Source organism: Balaenoptera ricei, chromosome 1 (genome assembly GCF_028023285.1).
Source record: "Balaenoptera ricei isolate mBalRic1 chromosome 1, mBalRic1.hap2, whole genome shotgun sequence".
In the NCBI taxonomy this organism is placed as follows: domain Eukaryota; kingdom Metazoa; phylum Chordata; class Mammalia; order Artiodactyla; family Balaenopteridae; genus Balaenoptera; species Balaenoptera ricei.
The window spans coordinates 71,560,301-71,580,750 of record NC_082639.1 but is presented as its reverse complement, the minus strand read 5'-3'; the positions used below and the strand labels follow the sequence as shown (position 1 = coordinate 71,580,750).

General features: G+C 36.5%; 1 protein-coding gene across 9 annotated transcripts in view; it reads right to left on the bottom strand.

Moving 5' to 3' along the window:
* Nucleotides 1-10,418: 10,418 nt before the first annotated feature.
* Nucleotides 10,419-20,450, bottom strand: part of ADGRL2 (adhesion G protein-coupled receptor L2) — a 212,078-nt gene continuing 202,046 nt past the window's right edge. For 6 of the 9 annotated variants that reach the window (XM_059925141.1, XM_059925150.1, XM_059925126.1 and 3 more), the window contains exons 18-21: nucleotides 18,291-18,419; nucleotides 17,641-17,737; nucleotides 15,794-15,922; nucleotides 10,419-12,454 (exon numbers count right to left, since the gene is read on the bottom strand). In XM_059925141.1, coding sequence (XP_059781124.1) covers nucleotides 11,700-12,454; nucleotides 15,794-15,922; nucleotides 17,641-17,737; nucleotides 18,291-18,419 — 1,110 coding nt within the window. In that variant the 3' untranslated portion in view covers nucleotides 10,419-11,699. Of the gene's footprint in view, nucleotides 12,455-15,479; nucleotides 15,562-15,793; nucleotides 15,923-17,640; nucleotides 17,738-18,290; nucleotides 18,420-20,450 lie in introns of those variants that run through there. The other 3 variants (XM_059925167.1, XM_059925160.1, XM_059925176.1) reach the window with 3 other exon arrangements.

Here is a 20,450-nt window from a genome sequence, read left to right as displayed (position 1 = left end):
AATTTGAACTTAAACCTTTCTGAAATAGGTAGCTCTCTTGTATTTCATAGAGGGAAAATTCTACTTGAATATCGGGAGGAGTATAATTATCTCGTTCAAGATACTAGATCTTTCAAGAAACAGCACAATATTATCTTGGGTAGAAAGAGGATAATCAGAAATTCAAAGCAGGTTTTTCGTGGTTATTTTACATTTTCGGGGAGGAATTGTACTTCCCTCATACACAGATGTTTGCCGCAAAAGATAAATGCCAAGGAAGGCTCTGCTTACTTCTCTCAGTGTCAAGGAAAAAAGGGAGAACATTCGATGTCTCTGTGTGGCAGGAGGAAAGATGAGGAGGCAGTCTAAGCTGCTGCAATAGCACAGCAGTGACGGTCGCAATTCATTTTCTCAAGAAGCTGCAAGCAACAGCGAAGGCTGACATCGGAGTCTCCCCAGTGGTACTGGGCCCTCTCCAGCATGGGGGTCTTGCAGTTGGGTCAGAGGGTAGGAGGAGGAGGATCTACCCAGAACTGGGCCTGGTAGATAAGGAAACCTGTACTGTCAAATCCAGCTTTGCCTATGAGGAATCTAATTCAAATTCACCTCCGAAACTGAAGGGCTAGTCAATTTCCTATTGCACTGGGACTTTAATTCAGCAGTGTCCCTTATGCTCCATCCGGCAATGATTAAGGAATCTGAATGCAAAAGTCAAAGTTGCATTACAAGCTCAGGCTGTGCTTCAATGCTGAAGTGACAATCATCCCTATTCTCGGTGTGAACTGGGAGCAAGCGCTAATTAAAATTATAAGCTAGAGAGAACATGCATTGAAAAAAAGAAGCCGTCCGTAACCAATAATTCCAGGGCTAAATTACACTTGATTTGCTAACATATAGAAGTGTCCAGGAACTATGATCTACAAATGTCTTGAATATGGTTCTAATCAATCTGCTGAACAATAATCAAGGAGGCATATAATTAGAACAGGTTCACCCGACGAGCAGCACATAACATTGTCTCACCTTGAAACAGTGCAGAGCATCCTGTCTCAGAAGTAAGAACTAATCCCAAACAGAGGCTGTGGTCGCCTTTGCAATGCACCCCGACAGACTTCTAGCAATTCCAGGCTTCAGAGGTGTCCTGGTAAAGTTTCACTGGGCCACCTGCTCTTTCTGTCCTCTTCTTTTTCCCTGTGACCCTTGTCACATCTGCTACCCGAACATGGAAAAGATTCTGACCTGAGATGCCCTTCGTGACAATTCAAATCCCAGTTGGTGCTTCGCAATCAGTAATGACATATAGCAGGCAGGAAACGCCTAGAAAATATGAGTCAGTCACATTCTTTCACAAGCTACTGACATGTCCAGCAATTCCTGGTTGCACCACTGCCATCGGGGCAGGAATGGCATGGGAGAGCAAGGACAAAAAAAAAAAGAACAAAGTTTGAACACTTACTATTTGCCTTGTCAGAGCTCTAAGCCGTTATATGATGGATCACTACATTTATTCCACAGAAGAGACCCTTGCAGTGGATTAGGAAACAGCACGTTAGAAAGAAAAACAACATCTAGAAAAATGTGTTGAAGGTGATATTTCAACCCTCGTCTCTATAGTTCCCAACCTGTACTTGGCCAGGACCTCAGTTCCCTCCACTCTCCTCCTTCTTTCTGACCTTATACATGCCACGCTCATCCATGACTCAGAGCCTTCTGACTTGCTGCTCCTCATGCTTGGGATCTTCTCCCTCCACATCTGCAACCAAATACCTCCTCTTCGCTAGCTGTGTCTCCGTATCAGGAGGACCTTCTGCAGGGAGGCCTCTCCCAGCATCCTAGCTCCCCCTGCCTTCTAGCTGCATTGTTCTCCATCATTTACCCTTCATAGCTCTGTGTTATGTGCACAGGCTCTGGAGCCAAACTGTCTGGATTTGAACCCCAATTCCTCTGTTTACCAACTGTGGGGCAGAAGGAAGTATACTTGGACTCTCCATGCCTCAACATCCTCATCTGTAAAATTAGGATCATGAGAACAGCTATCGTACCTATCTCATGGGTGTGTTTTGAAATTACATGCAGTAATACAGGCAAAACACTTAGAACAGGGCCTGCTATAAACTCAGCATTCTATATGTGTTTATTACTATCTTCTTCATAGTACATTTAGGTAGCTGATGTTATCTTCTTGTCTAAGTGTTTATTAGGATCGAGTCTGCTCTGTTCCTTACTATGCCCTCAGTAGCTAGAAATGCACCTGGAAAACAGTAGATTATTGTGTAATGCATTCAATAAATTATTGGTGCCTCGAGATTGAATGATTCAAATCCCATATTATACTGCCTTTTGGGCTTTAGAATAAGATGATACTGGATCAAAGTCTCAGGTCTGCCACTCTCTAGCTCTGGGCTTTAAAACTGGTTATTTACCTTATCCAAGTTTTATGATTTGTGAAAGACATAATAATAACTACTCTGAGGCTGGATGAATAATTTATGATATAGTCACCAATGGAACATTATGTAGCAATGAAAAGGAATGGACTACAGCTGCATGAATGCACTTCACAAGCATAGTGCTGAAGGAAAGAGACCAAAATAAAAGATTCTATTTTTCAATATTCTACTTTACATTGTTCAAAAACAGGTTAATCTATGGGGTGAGAAGTCAGGTAGTGTTACCCTTGGAGGTGTAATGACTGGAAGAGGACACAAGGCAGCTTCTGAAGTTCCATATTGTTTCCTGTTTTGGGTGTTAAGTACATTGGTATATTCATTCTGTGAAAATTCAGGAAGAGCTACTCTTGTAATTTGTGTATTTTAAGTGATGATGATAATAATAATAACAATAACAATAACACCAATAATAATAATAATGGACTACTTCCCTGTATGATTGTGAAAATTAAGTGAAATAATGTAAATGAGGCATGAAATAATATAAATAAAGCACATAAGAGAACTCACTACACACTAGGACAAATTCCCTTTCCTTCTTCCAACATGGGCATAAAACAGCAGATATCAGGTCCAGCACCCAAGGGGCATTCAAGGCCCCTCTCAATCTGGCTTTAATCTATCTCCAGAGTTTTGGTCCACAACACTCCATCAGACACATTATATTTGTCCAGCCTCACTGAGCTTCTCACTCAAATCATCTCTTGTCTTTTCACACCTGTTTGCCTTTCACATAATTTTCCATTCACCTAGAATTCTCCCTTTCTACTTTGTTCACTTAGCAAACTCCTACTTATCCTTCAAGACTCAGCTCCAACACTATCTCTTCAATAAAGCCTTTCTCAGTAGTCCTTTCAGTCAATCACTCTCTCCGTTGTGCTTTCACAATAGTTAAGCCTTTATCTTACTGTGTTGTAATTATCCTTTTAAATATCCCCTTCGGTTTCCAGCATGTTACTTCACTATGCTAAGCCTCACTTTTCTCACCTATAAAATGCAGATAATAATAGTTTTTATGTCATGGAATTGTTACAAAAATTAGAATTTTTTAAAATGAAATAATATTCATGAAGGGTTTAAATACAGAGCTTAGCAAACAGTAGGTGATCAATATATGTTAGGCATTACCATTATTAATTTAAGGGCAGGGACATCCTTCATTTCTTCATTGTTCCACCACCTACTTTTTTTTTTTTTTTATTTATGGCTGTGTTGGGTCTTCGTTTCTGTGCGAGGGCTTTCTCTAGTTGTGGCAAGCGGGGGCCACTCTTCATCGCGGTGTGCGGGCCTCTCACTGTCGCGGCCTCTCTTGTTGCGGAGCACAGGCTCCAGACGCGCAGGCTCAGTAATTGTGGCGCACGGGCCCAGCCGCTCCGTGGCATGTGGGATCTTCCCAGACCAGGGCTCGAACCCGTGTCCCCTGCCTTGGCAGGCAGATTCTCAACCACTGCGCCACCAGGGAAGCCCCCACCTACTTTTATACATGGAACATGTAGTAGATAACTATTTATTTAAGAAAGATGAACTAAACAAACAAAGCAAGAGACTGCCTATTGCTTTGTAGGAAAGAAGGAGAAGGCAGAAGAACGGAAAAGAGAAAGAGGAGAAGTAGAAAAACTGAATGACAAACTTCTTTGCATAAGATAAATATTTTTTAATTAGCTAAAGTAATACTCCAGAAGGAGACTCAGAGGCTCACTCCCTTCGGCTCTCATTAACCTGGATCCCTGCAGCCCTGAGCCCTCCCTAGAGTCACCTGTCCCCTAGACGGGGGAGCCTGGTGTCTGTACCTGCTGTGTTCATAAAAATTTTACTGATATACCCTGGCCACACGGCTTGAGGCGGATAATGGCAATCCAGTTGAAGTCCCGATGACTGATTATAAAACTCAAAGTTGTGAGATGTTTATGCATCTCACAGTAGCTTCCAAAAGAAAAAAAAAAAGGCTACTATCTATTGAGTGCCTATCACATGCCAGAAGCTGCACTAAGGCACTTTACATTCATTACTTCTAATCCGTAGAGCAACCCTTGGCAAGGTAGGCTGATTCCAATTTTACGGAGGAGGAAACAATTTGAGAGAGGTTAAGTAATTTGCCCAAGAGAGAGCAAAGGCTTAAACCTATGTCTATGTGAATCCAAAGTTTCCATAACCGTAATACCTGTACTTCATTAAATTATTTATATGAATACCTTATCATATAAAATGAACACTAAGATTTGGATAATATATAAGAATTACAAGTAAGTTTGAAATGCTGGAGACTTTTTCAATGCTACCGTCTTTGTGGCCATAACTCTTGCTAACTGTTAAGGAAGAAAAAAAAAGGGAGAAAAATTAAAAAGAAACAGAAGGATTTTCAAAAATTTTTAAAGAATGTGAAGAATAAGAAGAAAACTAGAAGAAAATTGAAAAGTAAAATTAAGGAGAAATTCAAATATAAGCAGGCTTATGTTCCAAAAAAGATTAAAGGTTAATACTAAAATATTATTTTAAATATATGAGATTTTTTAAAAAGCATAAGAATCTAGACGACAAGGAGATGAAAGAGGAAATCCAGACTAAAATACACTCTAGTAAGGAAAAAGGCTAAACTCCATGAAATGAAAAGATGTTATATAAAAGTAGATATGATTAAGAACTAAAACTTTTTTTAAATCAAATAAATAACACACCAAAAAAATGCGGGGAAAATTAAAAGAAAAAGGAAAACAAAAGGCTTGAAGAGGAAAGAAACAGAGGAGAGAGAGAGATGAAGCAGGGCAGGAAGCAGCCAGGGACAGAAGTGAGGACCAACAGGGCGGTGCAGACCATCCTCAGGTGCAGCAGCCAGGGCAAGACACAGGAACCCAGAGTACAGGGTCTCATGTCCCCTCTGCTTTCTCTCTTACCTCTGTCACCCAGGGCCAGCTAGGTAATGAGCAGTTCCTTAGAAAGCTGGAGCACACGACTTTGTGGAACTGACTACTGTAGAGCCCTTGGGGGCTCTCTGTGGGCCAGGCTGTCCCCAGAGGCAGAATCCAATGAGCCTGGCTCAGGCACCCAGCTAAGGTCCAATTCCCACCCACTGCTGTGCAGTTGGTTAAGTTGAAGTACTCAGCTTCCCCACTTGTAACAACACTTACCCTCCACAGTTGCGAGAATAAATGCAATAAATCATAAAGCTCAGTATAATGCCTGCCTTAATGGACTACGTTTCCAACAACCTAACTCATGGACAACCCTTAATCTGCTTGCCCTTCTGAGCTCCACACCCTAACTCCAGGGCTCTGAAGAACACTTTTTTGGGAAAAAAAAAATACACTACTATTTTAGTCCAAACTTTTCATTGTTCAGAGAAAATGTCTCCAGCCAAATGTTAAAGACAAAGCTAGACTATGAACTTGAAATGCCCTAAATACTGAAATGCACACATACGCACGCACACGCACATACACACACACACACACACTCTCTCTCTCTCTTTCTGTCTCCCCCCCCCCTCACACACACCCCATTTAGCTTTAAAACAAATATTAATTTTTAAAAGAGTTTAAGGGAATTCAAATATTGGGATTTTTCACATGACTTTTCCACCATTGTTATGGCTCAGTTGTGAAGGAAAATGAAAAGCATTATACGTGAATAAATTGTTTCTCATTTTTTGTGGTTGTTGATTATATTGACCAGGTAAACCAATATTATTTTATTGGTCAGGGGAGGACTAGAAATTCAACATCCTGACTCAAACTCTTTTTTTTTTCCCTACTACAACTGCCTCATGACTACCTTTTAAGTTACTTCCAAAGGGGGCAAATTAGTAACCAATAAACTTTACATTTGACTACCACCCAGCTAACAGGCCCACTTCTGCTAAGATTTGAGGTAAATAATTATCTTTTAGGAGGGGTATCTTCTTCTGAAACACTTTGACTTATTTAAGCTGACTTTTTTACTTCATTTTCTTTTACAGCTCTATGGACTCAAAACAAACCAACCTTCTCTAACCACCAGCAGAGAAAGAGTCCATGAGGTACAAGAGATATTCTTGGGACTCTGAGTAAAACCAGAGGTGACACATGTCGGTTAAATGCTCAAACTCTGGGGCTAAACATGATGCAAGTGCAGGCTCGGCCACTCACCAGCTGTGAGACCTTGGGCAAATTATTTTTCTTCTTTCGCAAAAGTGGATAATGAGCACCTTTCTTGGAGGACTGCTGAGTGGATTAAGTGCAATAAAGCACACGGAACTTAGTGCAGAGTCTGGCACGTATGAGCATCTATTAAGTGGTAGATGCTAGAACTTTTATTCTTGTTGCAATATTAGCAAAATTATTAAATGGGACCAAATCGTTTAGTCTGAGATATTTTTAAAAATTAGACAGCAATTCTTGTCTTGTAGTTCCTTTATTACAGTGTTAAAAGAATTTACTATGTGCTACTGCTATGTTTTGGTTAAAAGCCATCTATTTATTAAGACAGATATTTCAGCAAAGAAATAAATGAATCCTTCATGATCAATATCTCTGATACCTATCATTGTTCCCGGGTGTTCTATATAGTAGCTGTCAGTCTTTCTAAGGAAAGATCAAAAAAAGATCAGTCATTTTTTGCCTAATAAAATCAAACGAGAAAGTCATGCTGCTTTTTAAAAAGCTTAGATCTGACATATGATTTAAAAATGCTTATGAAAAACATATTCAGAAAACCATTCAAAAATTGATCATTCATCACTAGCCTCTTAGGCTCACCCAACATTGGTTTACTTAAGATTAACTATGCCTTTTAAATATTTCTAAGAGCTTCAATAAACACATAATAGAGAAATGTGTGAAATATTCATGGGGCAATTTTTTTCCATACTGAAGACTTTGGTTAGCTCAGTTGTACTGGGTTACCTGTTTTGTTGTTTCTTATTTCATACAGTGATTTATAACGTTAAGTGCCAGCATGCTTAACAGGATTTCACAATGCATGAAGTCAGAAAAAATTTACAAGTTAAAATAACAGGCTTCAAAAATGAAACTGACCTCTGAAGCTTTCTTGCTGAGAAATTGCACATTCAGTAAACAGCAATGCCACCAGGAAAAGGATGAAGACTCCAAAGAAGCCTTATTAAGAGATGCGGGGTGGTCTATTGCCAATATTTGAAAAACACTCAGAGTATATTTAATTAGCCTAATTACATGGTGCGCTTACAGCTTATTATCAGTGTCCTCTGACAGAGATATGTTATCCTGGCCTTGAAAGCTCGGTGCCCATAGTGCCTTGAAATGAACTTGGATAATGTCCAGGAATTTCCATCAGTCCCATACATTTTGGAACAAAGCACTAGTAATGTGCACAAAGTACATGTTGGTCAAAAATGTGGTATCCTTCAACATTCAAGTTTTTCTGTTTGGTGCATTTAGCTAACATAATGTGTCTCTATGATTGTTGGGAGAAAGACTCAAAGTGACATAACAGAAAATTCGCATGTTATACCATTCAAATGATAAGACTGTCATAAATTAATCTCCACACCCATTACTATTCACTCGTCCTTTAGCACTAATGCTTCCAGTCTGCCAATACATGCTATTTAAGGACTACTCACAATGAACTTGATGTTAACTAGCAGGAAGCAGGTGATATGGCATTTTCACCAAAAAGCATACTAATTTTATTACCCAGTGAAGCAATCCTCATCTATATTCAACATGTCAGTAACTTTTCATACTGACATTTGAGAGTTAATGCAACAATTTCATGGAAAGAAAAATATGTGGAACATAGGATCATGTGAACTCTTGGTACTAAGTTTTATTTGTAAAACACTCAGGGATTACTGTCTTTAAAAAAAATTTCAGTATCAATAAAATATGAAGAGCTGCTTTCATTTCAGAAATTCAACTTGTATGCATTCTTTCAAGTTTTTCTACTTAGAAGGGTATAGCCACAATAAAAATTTTACTGAGTTAAAGTTTTTTACAAAACACTCTATCCCACGAGAACATCTTAAAGGTCAGTTTTAAGAAGGTTCAAAGTTGAATTGATGGAAAATTACATATTCTCTTTTCTCATTTAAATAAATACATAAAGCAAGCATCCTGAATACACCCTGTAACAAGTACACATGAACTTTTCTTTTGATATTGGGCAGTGAATTTGTGCATAATATTTCTTTTGGGGGAAAGGACAGTGACTGATTTTACGTCAAATAATTGTTGCTGTTGTTTTTCTGGTTAAAATATTATCTATAACTATCCTCAAATCAATGTGGATGAGTTGAGCTGATGACATATTTAAGCAATTTATGGATTTTAATGGATTCTCTTCCACATAAATGATTTTAAAAGCCTGTAAGATGAATATATACAGATGTATAAGCTATAATTTTTTCTATTGGTGAATAGAACAAACACAAGCCTATATTTTAAAATAAAAGAGATCAATCTGGACTAACATTTATCAAGCTGCGTCTAAAATAAATGGAAACAACCACTCCTTATTATTAATAGACCTGTTGACTAACTGTCCCTGAGATAAGGTATAATAATGTGACTTTATAAAAAGTCACGGTTGTGATTATTACAAAGAGAAACAATGAAGAAGGTGGAAATGGCAAATCCAAGTGAAGTCTGGACAGACTCAGAGAAACTACTGGGCTAATAAATAGAGTAATGCATTAGTCAATAGATTAATAATTTTAAACCTAAGAAATTATCTGTACTAGGGGGAATCCTGGATAGAATTTAAGGCAACATTTATATGTTTTTAAAAAGAAATCCGTTTTAAAAGCAATTCTTCTTTCGGTGGCAAAGATGAACGATAGCTTCCAAATTGTATTCTCTAATGTGAAGACTTGTAAATTACCTATTCTGAAGAGAACATTAACCATTTAGGTACTAGGTACTTCTGCACTTGTTCACATCATACCAGTTTTAAGAACAGCCTCAAGAGAAAGAAATGCCACAAATTGAACAATCAATGTTGCCTTTTTTTTTTTTTTTTTGGCAATTCATCACTGAACCAGCCTAACCCTAGTTAGCCTGTATACTAGGAAGTACAGATCACACAACATTGCAGAGTTTCAGGGTTGGACAGCAAAAAATATAACATAATAGAAAATGAAAATGCTTGACTATATAATGCCCCCTTCTAGTAAATAAAGTTTTGTAAATTCCTGCAGAATTTTACCCAAGGAAGTATGAATACCCTTCTCAGAGGATTGTTAAATCTGTTTGAATATTAATATAATTTCTTATAGTCAATTTCCAACTTGTTAGGTATTAACTATATGTGATTACACTCCTCCATTGTCACCCTATTAAATATTGATAATATTTTATTACATAGTGTCTACCTTACTGCATCCACATTTAGAGAAATATACTTTAAAATGTTTTTCTTATTACTCTTTTTAAATAGGCTAAGTGTGTCCACATGAAATAAAGTGACTTCTAATGTGGTGGAAGCCCTTGAGAGAACCAGTAAGCTTTAGAAGAATTTGGTATAAATGCTGATGATGTAGACAGGAGAAAATCTGCGTGTTGAGATTCAATTATATGATTTTTGAACCTTTCCATGATAACAAACATTGTCATTCGCAGCTGCCTATAGGGATACTTATAATCCTCAAAGTGTAAAAGTATGTTTTAGGATTTGCTTCTCAATACTGCTGAAAAGTCAGTTTTTTTTTAACGATGCCCAAATTTGACTTGAGATTTCCAACACGTCTTCTTTTTTTCATTTTTATTTGTTTGGCTCTGTTGCAATGCAACAGACACAAATACTTTCAGTATATTTCCCTATTGAAACCTATCTGCCAGATTTTGTGCATAGGTAATGGTAATTAGAATACAAATATATTCTTTTCAGGATATAGAACCATCAGGCAGCTGAACTGTATTCTTTTGCATATCCGTGGGTTATATTGTGAAGGAACCTAGTATACCCAAGGGGAGTGGGGTGGCAAAGGACCGGTGTGTTAAAGCCAATTACGTATCATACATAAAAGTGCACGTTAGCTACTTGAAAAAATTCACATTTATTTACTGTCAAACCGTGTTAAACTTTACACTGGATATTAGTGATGGGTTCATTATTAACAGGTTTACACAAAGGGATGAAAAGAAAAGCAGAATTTTGCTGAAACAATTTACATTTCACTAGAACTTTATCATAAAATAAATTAATTACTAAATATAGGCAGAAGGAATATGGAAGAGTAATATTTATGTTTTATTTTATTTTTTAAAAAAGAATAGGCACCTTTTGTTCACTAGAAAGTTTGTGAGAAGTGCCCAGTGCCCTCTTTGCCCCCTGTTCAAGAACAAACAGAGGGGTGACAAACAATCTTTTCTAGATTTCACCACATTTGTGCAAGGCATGGCATAACTGGCTTCAAAGAGTTTTTTTCCCCATAAAACACGTTCTTTTGGCCATAAGAAATTTAAATGTAAGAATAAGGACTAACTTGTCAAAGCAGAACACTGTATACAGTGGAAAATAAGTGAAAATGGGTAGAACTTACAATGACAAAGTGTAAGAAAAAACATTTGATAACATATGTGCAACCAAGAGCTTTACACAATATTTTCTCCAAACTCTTTAAAATTATTTTAATGACAATTATATTTCAGTTGGACACAAATGTATTTATTTTACCCTAGCAATAGAACAAAATATAATTTCTTTAGCCATTTTTGAATAGGTCATTGTACAGTTGAGGAAACATATGAAATAAGGCCTGTGGCTTGATTGCTAGTGGTTAAACATGTTTTCAATCTTTGCCTTAATGTAAAAGGTTTGCAGTTAACTGCAAACTGATGCAGAATATCTCTCCTGCTTTTCCAAGTCTTGTCAGGAACAGTAAGGTACAGTAAATTTGTCCCACAGGATTTTAAAGCCTACGTCTTGTATATAATACAATGCAGGCCTACAAAAATGGTGCAGCCATATTTACAAATTTAGTTCACAAACTGCTGCAGTAAAATGGCTGGAAAGTGTTGTTTCGCTTGTTTCACAATTTCTCTAAACAGCAGCAGAATCTTAAAATACCTGGTTGGCATCTCTTTTCTTTGTAACAAATAATTCATTTTAGTATACTCTGTGTATATACAAAGTTTTTGTATGTTTTATAAAAATTCACAGAACTGCAAGGTTCAGTCATCTTTTTTACACTGGAGAACCACAGGTCAACAGAGCCATCTCTTCAAGCAGAGTCTGAGGGAGCTGTATCAGGCCAACGGAGCCTGTCTTTATTTACTGACACTTGCATGGGGCTGCTGGAATTCCTTAGCTGCACTATTAAAGACTTGTCACCAGCTGCATTTGTCCTTCTCTGACATCTCCTTCTGGAATACACCCTTCTTTGTTAATGGGGATTATGTAGCCGTCACTATTGCCCCTGCTGATCTGGTAGCACATCTGAAGCTGATGGCCAGCTCCAAGGTTTGGCATGCTCTTATAGTAAATGTCCTCATTCTCACTCCTCCTGGATGGAGACAGGTCTTCTTCCATGTCGGGGCTGCTCTCCTGATACGGAGAGTCTCTAAGGTTGGGCATGCTTGTGTAAAGAGAGTCTCTGTTGGGGGACTGTAGGTGGTCCTCGGCCTCGGCTGTCAGCTGGGAGACGTAGCTGTCAGTCCCCTCGGGCTTCGCTTTCTTCTGGGGTTGGTACAGAAGGGAGTGAGTCCGCTGAGGAATGAGCGGCGCCTCGAGTTCTTTGTGATGGAGCTCCAGCCCTGGGTTGTCGCTGTGCATTAAAGACGAAGCATCTGCCACAATAGCGTCATCTTCGCTGCTACTCCCTCCAATCACAGGCTTGACTGGTAGTGTGAGCTCGAGGTTGTGAGCCTTGCTGCTGCCCCGTAGGTTGTTGTGCACTAATTCTGAAATGATCATTTTCTCAAACGCGGCATCATTCAGACTTAGTCCACAGTCCACGACTTGCACGCCGTCATTATAGTCCCCCTTGCGTAGTGAGTAGCTGTTGTTGAAATTACCATTTAGCGGTAGAGTATCCATGGCACTTGTATCCCTGGCATTGTTCAGTGAATGTCCTGAAACAGAAAAGGAAGGGGCTTGGTTACTGCCTCTGTTCCTTACTCAAGAATCTTTACTTTTTTGTACAAAACTTTTTAATGTCGTTCAGGACAAAGTTGTATTTGAAAGCTAACACTTGGAAAGTGCCAGGCTTTCCTGCATTCCCAACTGTCAACAGTTGCAACCCCTTAGATAACAGGAACAAGTGTGAAAGAATAATACTGTTTTCCAGGGAGGGAAGATGGTATAGAGAATGTTGCTTTATCAATTTCGGGGAGACAGTAGTTATGAATTGATTTTTGGTCAAATCTCTGACACTCTTATAAAGACTTCACTCCATGCCCTTGCATAGTTAATGCAAAGCAATTCATTAGTGACATTTACATTTTAAAGTACGAGACTATGGTTTATAAAAATAAAATTAACAGAATTTGTCCTAAACAACACTAAATTAAAAAGGAATAAGTCACATACAAAAACTGAAGGCAAATGTACAACATAAACCCACATAACTGGCAAGCAACTCTTTAAACAACATTCTAACATTTCCTTTTTCTGGAGATGAAGTGAAAAAAAGAATGAAAAAATGGACAGACACAAAGAATTATGTTAAACAAAGACAGCCGTCTCTCATACTGACTGGACCAGGGGCCCACAAGCACCATCCAACAACACGATAGACAGCAGGTGGAATGACTCACTTTGGACAACTCACATCATGTCTGTCTGCTCAGGCTATCTGGCCTAAGAGTAGCTGATATATAAAAGAAAGTAAAATGATTTATTGTAACATGATGAAGAATTTCTAAGCTTCTCAGCAACTTAGTCAGAGCAAGGGTTCAACAAATTAGATTACCAGCAATAGCAGCCTTTTTCTTTTTCATTGAATATTTCTTATTATTTTGAACTTTTATTTGGTACTAATACTCTAACAGCAATGGCCCCAGGCTCCTATTGGTCAAAGTCTGCCTGCAGCCCTGCAGTCTGCATCAGTCACAGTGACAGCACCGAATGAACCAGCAGAGTCTACTGTACGAGACTGGCCCACAGACACCATGGGCGTGGAGGTTAAACGCAGAAATGTTAGGAGATTTCTTAAGTATGGGTCACAGAAATTAAACCAAGAATAAATATCAACTGTGGAATGGGAAAAGGGTGTCAGCCTTGGCTAATATATTTTTATTTCTAAAGGAATGAAAGATTGGATACGTCTGCTGAAGATATGAAAAGAGGTTCAGGAGGGAAAAAAATATGGTAACATGCTCTCTTTGAATCAGAGTTGTATTTTTCTACAGACACATAAACATGTAAACTAAGACATCACAGTGCTTCTCAGGCAGATGAAAAAAAAAAGGTTTTAGAGAAAATTAAATGGTCTGTACCATGGAAAGTTAGGTTATTCGTTCTCAAAATCCTAGAGAAAAAAATCACTTGTCTATAGATAGGTCTGGAAAAAAAAAAGAATGAAATGATGTTACTGAAATGAGACTGACCACTGTGAGGCTGCTGCATTGTATGCAAGGCTTGGAGGAGTTTAGGAAAAAAATTAATTCTTTGAAACAATAGGAAATTTCCCTTTTTAGTGCTCACTCCACTCTTAAAGCTGCAGATTATCCTAGAAAACTCAATGTCATGACCAATAAATACCTAATAAATGCTCAATTAATTATCATTAGCAGAAAATGAGAAAATGGGGGGGGGTCATATTTATTATTGACTCATCTTATTTAAAAAATTCTGATCCAACTTCTACATTTGAAAAGCTGACAATTCGATTTGTATCATGCTCCAAGGCATGTTTAACAAAACGAAGTTACGATAGTTCTTTGCATGGCTTCCTTTAGCCTCGTTGACACAAATCTCCAGCTTTACAAATTTATATATGTGCCACAAACTTTAGAAGATCTACTACTAGGAAACATTTGATGTTTTAAATTATAAGTGACACGGGGATCAGTTGCTAGCATTTGTTTCCTCTGTCGAGGTTTGATCTTGTCATTTTTCTTTTTATTGTTGTTTAATAAATATAAAAATATATACTGGGTCATCCAAAAGGTGTTTTCTATGATATACTGCAGATTTAAGCACATCTTTGGCTGGTTTTGAAGAGGCAACTTTTTCTGCCCAAGTTCAGGTAATTCACTGGAAGACTTTCCACAGCCTGTAGCAAGATTACTGTGGGAATGCAGAAATGATAAGTCAATTATTAAGCATTCGGGTTGACAGTACCTCAGGCTTTAAAGAGCAAATTATTTCAGCATTGCATGAACTTAAGTATGGACAGCATTTGCTACAGACCTCTATTACTGACAAAAGGCAGTACGTATAGATGTACTGTTTGAATTTGGAAACATTTGAGTTGCAAATTGTGAACCACTTGCCCGCTGAGTCTACTTCATGACTGCTAGTTATGTTTTAATTGTGCCGGTTAAAAATCATGCTGAAAAAATTTACATTTGATAGGCAAAGTTAAGTTTTACTCCCATACTTGTCTCTCTGTAGGTTGCTAGAGGAAAGCATAAGGAAAGTAAGAAAAACAAGAGAATGAAAAGAGAAGCTGCAGTTACGTTAAAAAAGAATGTCAAGAAAAAAAAAAACAAAACGGAAACGAAGTTCTGTGTTTAATTTAGTGGCAAATATCAATCACAAATAAAGATTATATGCTAACTGTAATTATGCAATAACTTTCACCAAACTCTTGAAAATTCTGTTAATATTAAATATATATATATATATATTTTAAATAAATAAGCTATTAGAAAATACAGTAAAATACAGGATGGGTTAGTGACAATCTCTCCCCCTCCCCCAATAAAAAACTATAGGTATAAACTGACTAATATTAACTTTATTCTTAAAGTTTTTTAAGAAGAAAGAAAAACTACCATAAAGCTGCACTATACTATAGTTTGGTTACATTGATAATGCTGGATGTAGTTTTCTATACCTAGGCATCCAAATTATTAGCTAAGTCATGCCAGAAGCAAACTCCGTCAGCAAGCTTTAGAGTCAACTGAATAGTATATTACATAGATAGGATACCTCTAAATGATATAAATCTTGAAGATGGGCTCTCAGACCATGTGATGTCAGTCCTGTAATAATATATTAAGATTTATGCCACCTGTGTCAAAAACATGGATAATTATTGGTAAATACTATCATGACTGAATTTTTACTATAATATAGTGCAGTTTTAGAAGCCTGGCATGGGCAATACCATAATGCTTCTTAACTGAGAAATTAAGAATGTAATAGTAAGTATATGGCAACTTGAGTGTTCTAGAAAGAGGGCAAAGATCAGAGTTCTGTTTAGCAGCAAAGAAAGGTAGTTGTATTCGTAAGTATAAGCACACCTGGTGAGTTAAACACAGGAGCTGAAGGGGCATTACATACAACTGTTTCAGCGAGCAATGTGTTATAGGGGTTGTTAGTGCCGTGGGGTCGAAGAAGAGGGTTTGTTAGTAGGTAATTGCCAGTCATTCCTAAAGCAAAGAAACAGAAAAAAATACATCAGTTCTCTTATTTTAGTGTTGCAGTTGCAGTAAAGTACTTTTCGTATTCATCAAGGGTAGTGGATAAGTTGGCAATGGAAAATCTGCTGAAATTTTCTGACTGTATTTGAACTACTAATTTGAAGGAGAAAGGGAAGAGGGAAGTTAAATTTCAGCAATTCACAGGTGCTTTCTAAGTCCCCCAAGTAAACACCTGCTGAGGATGACATTTACTAATTTATACAAAATCACTGTTAAACAAAAATGGCAATTAAATGCACAGAGATCAACATTATGTTTCAAGATGTTACTGCTTAATATTAAAAACCTAACCACTGAGGCCCAGAAGAGGGAATCTCAAACTTTCAGAATTTACAGGTGTGGGATTATCCCTCATGAAAACATCGGTGTTAATACCAACTCTGATACAAGCAGGAGGAAAAACAACTTTCACAAACAGGTAAAAAGTATGACACATTGCACCAAGCTTCTCTTAGTAAATGCAAGAGCACACATGCTGAGGGGAAAAAAGAGACTGTGTATAATGAATTATTAGACCATTCACAAATTCTATATAACAAGAATTCTCCTTCTGTAATCTTATTTGCCAGGTTTCAAAAATGAATCATTGAATAATTCATTTCCTTTTTGATAGTCATCTTAACAGAATTAGGTAAAACATCAGAGCAATGGAATAAACACACATTTCACTCATTCTAATTGACAAATTACAAACCTTTCAATACTTATCAAACATGCATTTTGCATAGCTAATGTAATTTGGCTAAAAATATTTTAAAATTCAAGTTGGTTTTGATGCCATACATGTGCTTTTTTTCATTTTAAACCAGAATCTCATCAGAACAATGTCAACAATGAAAAATGGCTTTCATACTACATTGTGATAAAATATAACATATTATATTACAAAACAGTACATCAAAACTGAAATTACCTGGATAAATTACCTTTCCAAGAATATATCAAATAATATATGATTTTTTTCAAAATAAATTGAAATTTACTAAACTTGTACTCAGGAATATGTGTCTGTACATGTACTTGTGCCCTTATCTGGCTAAATTATTTTATTTGCCATATTATTTTAAGTTGGAATTATATTGATTATGTGATAAGTTTAAGGCTATAATTGTAGATACATTAAATAATAACAACTCAAATATAAAAATTACTTTGTAAATTCTCATGTAGTTTAATTATTTGTTTATGAAGAGTTAGTATAAATGTTTTGACATTTACCCTTTACTTTTTGAAAGAAACGTAAAAACAGAAGAATTTTACAAATAAGAATTTTCACTGCAAAACTGGCACTGTTTAATGTGAATAGTAGTTATTCTAATTATACTAATGTTTTAAGAAGAAAACTTACATAAATGTACGTTTAGAAAGAATAAATCTGTATTCACTAGGAAAACATTTTAATCTGAGGCAAAGCATGCTCTCAGAAATTACTTTTTCCAGCCTCACTCTGTTAACATGGTATTTGAAATCATACTTTTTGCATTACATTATTGAATAAAAAGAATTTATATGTACTTTAATAAAGGATAAAAGATGACTCAACAGGTTTAAGAGCTTGTGATATAAACCGATTTGAGAGGAAAATTCAGCATTTTCTCTAGAATTATTGCAAATTGGCAAAAGGCACAAAATTTAAATTGTAAACTCAAATTTTCCTAGTAACTGACCTTGATTAAGTGTTGAAGTGCTATTGATGTCACCTGAGATAAAAGAAGATTCAGATTGTTTTCTCACAGTGTCATTCCACATCCTTCTTATACGACTCTATTAACATAAAATAGCAAGACATATGTTATGTTAGTTTTCCCAAGCTTACCTTACATTAAAGACACACAAAGATGTACCCTAAACAATCTGTGCAGAATTATCTTTTGACCTTTTTTAAAAAAAATGTGTGTTGATTCTGTTCTAGAACTAAGGAAGTCTATATTCCTCTGTTGCTTCTCTACTAAGGAGTATTTAATTTTCCAATCTTAAAAAGTGTTCACTTATTGTCTTTTTTTAAAGTGGAGATGGCTAGTTAGTCAACAAATGTTTACTGAATGCCTACTGAGTCCTGTGCTATGTGAGCTTAGGATATCTAATGATTATGACATACTTCTTAAAAAAGTATACCTCTCAAAAAAGGATGTTTACACTTAAAGAAACACCTTGAAGAAATACTTAGGAAGAAATTAAAACCAAAATACTAAGAAGGCAAGTATTTGCTACCTAGATCATTATAATGAGGAGACAATTAGTACATCTGAAAAGAACATGTCTCAGAAGGCTTTCCATAAAGAAGATTAATTAAAGATGCTGTCAAACTCTTTATTACCTGTGTGCCAGAGGAATACCGAGCACTGGTTCTGGTGGTGGACGCCTTCACTGAACTGTGAGGGCTTTCAGTTGGGAGGCCGCCACAGCAATACGAGTGTCTGAAGCACTTGCCATATTCTTTTCGTACCTGCATTAAATAACCACAAGACCAAGGGATTAATATAAATATACTTGCTCCTCTCTCTCTCTCTAATTAAATGAGCAGACAAGACAAGAAGTCCCACTAACACTTTTCCGTGGAGATTACAAAGTCAAGTTCAATTGAAACTGGTGAAATGGTAATCAGAAAAACACCTCTGTCCACTAGACTGGCTAGTAGGATCTTTAAAGGGTGATATCAAATGTAGAAATGCTTTATACCCTGTTTTCATTATGCAAATGTTATTTATTAATACAATGGTAATATCTTAAAAGCCTTATTCTAGCTACAGCCTTAGTAAACCCAATTTTCTATTTCATGCTAAGAAAATAAGATAAAAAATTTAGTATTTTCCTTGCTTAATTACATTTAACCACTTGTAATTCAGTCATTTAAGGTTTATGTGCTTCGTGTCCTCTTAGGTAGGTCAGTACATAAACTTCTTTTACTAGATTGCATGGTGTTGCAGGTGACCTCTTTATAATGAAAGACTACTTTGGCACAAGAATAAAGGAAAAAAAGTCCTTTGATACATATGCCATTAATTAGGATGGAATGTTTTCTTCATTTTCTGATGTGTCTAGCTCTAACATTTAGTGTAGAGAGTCTAAGATGCCTATTCACTTTATTAGCACACAAGGGAACTATTTAAGCAATTTCCATTCACATTAATGAGTTACCCATGTAATTTCCCTTTTCCCCTGAAGCTTGGACATATGAATAGATAGAAAAGTTGTCAGGCCTAAAAGAAAGTTGAAACTTTAAAAAGTGAGGTCCAAACAACTGCTAAATAATAGGGCCCCACTTAGGTGGTCAAGAATTGGGAGGAGTGGGGGAGAGTTCTGGATTCTGTGTAGCTTTACTGGCATAGAAACAGGTTTCATTGAGGCTAAGAGCCAGACTTTGAAATTACAAGACAGAAGAAGGAGAGGCTGCATAAGAAATTATTTTTTCTAGTAGGTTACAAAAAACACTCAAAGGCTTCCCCCTCCCCACCCACCCCCCCATTTCTATGCTCAATATCTGCCTGCAAAGGCCAAAACTTTGACACTTATTCCTTGGGAAATTAGAGAATTAAAGTCACTAATGACCTTTTAAATCTAAGTGCACTTGAATTTTCATCCTCTTAGCTTTATTTAATTGTATCTATTAGAACAAATAACAATGGGGTTGAATTTTCAAAGCATTTTCTCTGCCTAAATATGCTCACTCAAGCAGTTAGAACCATGATTTTAACTAAATCATCTTATATTCTTAACAATTCATCCTGGCAGCACCCAATAGGACATATCCAAGACTAAGTAGAACTTGTTCAAAAGAAATGTAACACAATGATTTTAAAATGTAATTGTTAATTAAAAAGCATAGCAAAATCTCTGTAAAATTAATATACAAACTCTATGAGGAAATAATGATGACCTCATCCTTTTTCTGCTAAGTTTATGCTTTGTCAAAAACATTTGACAGAAGGTATGAATATGTGATTATCTGCATGTATATAAAATGCTCATCTATGCAGAAAATATATAAAAACAAAAGTAATTACAAGGTTATACCTGTATAATGTTTAGAAAGTTAAGGTTCAGTGTTATTAAATAATACATGATACCTCACAAAAAATTTTGGCACACTTAATGGCTATTAACTGCTCTGAAATCCTATATAACCAAGACAACGGCAATCAAAATGGTATTTTATCCAAATAATACCCTCCGGTGTTGGTTTTGCCTAATGCCTATATTGCTGTGAATGTACATTATATTTGTCAGTATTGCACATTCCACTGTCATTATCTCACAATTATAGCTTATTCAGAACTGATGGAAGTAACAACACTATCATCTTGTCAGGACTGAAAACACAATAGTTTTCACTTTCACAACTCTATTTCTCTGTTCAGTTTAGTGACCAACTAGAAATAACAGAATAAAAACACTACATTAGATATGCAGACAGGGAAAGGATGATACCTGGTGATAGGCATAGACATTTTAAACTTAAATGGTAGCTAAGCTATTC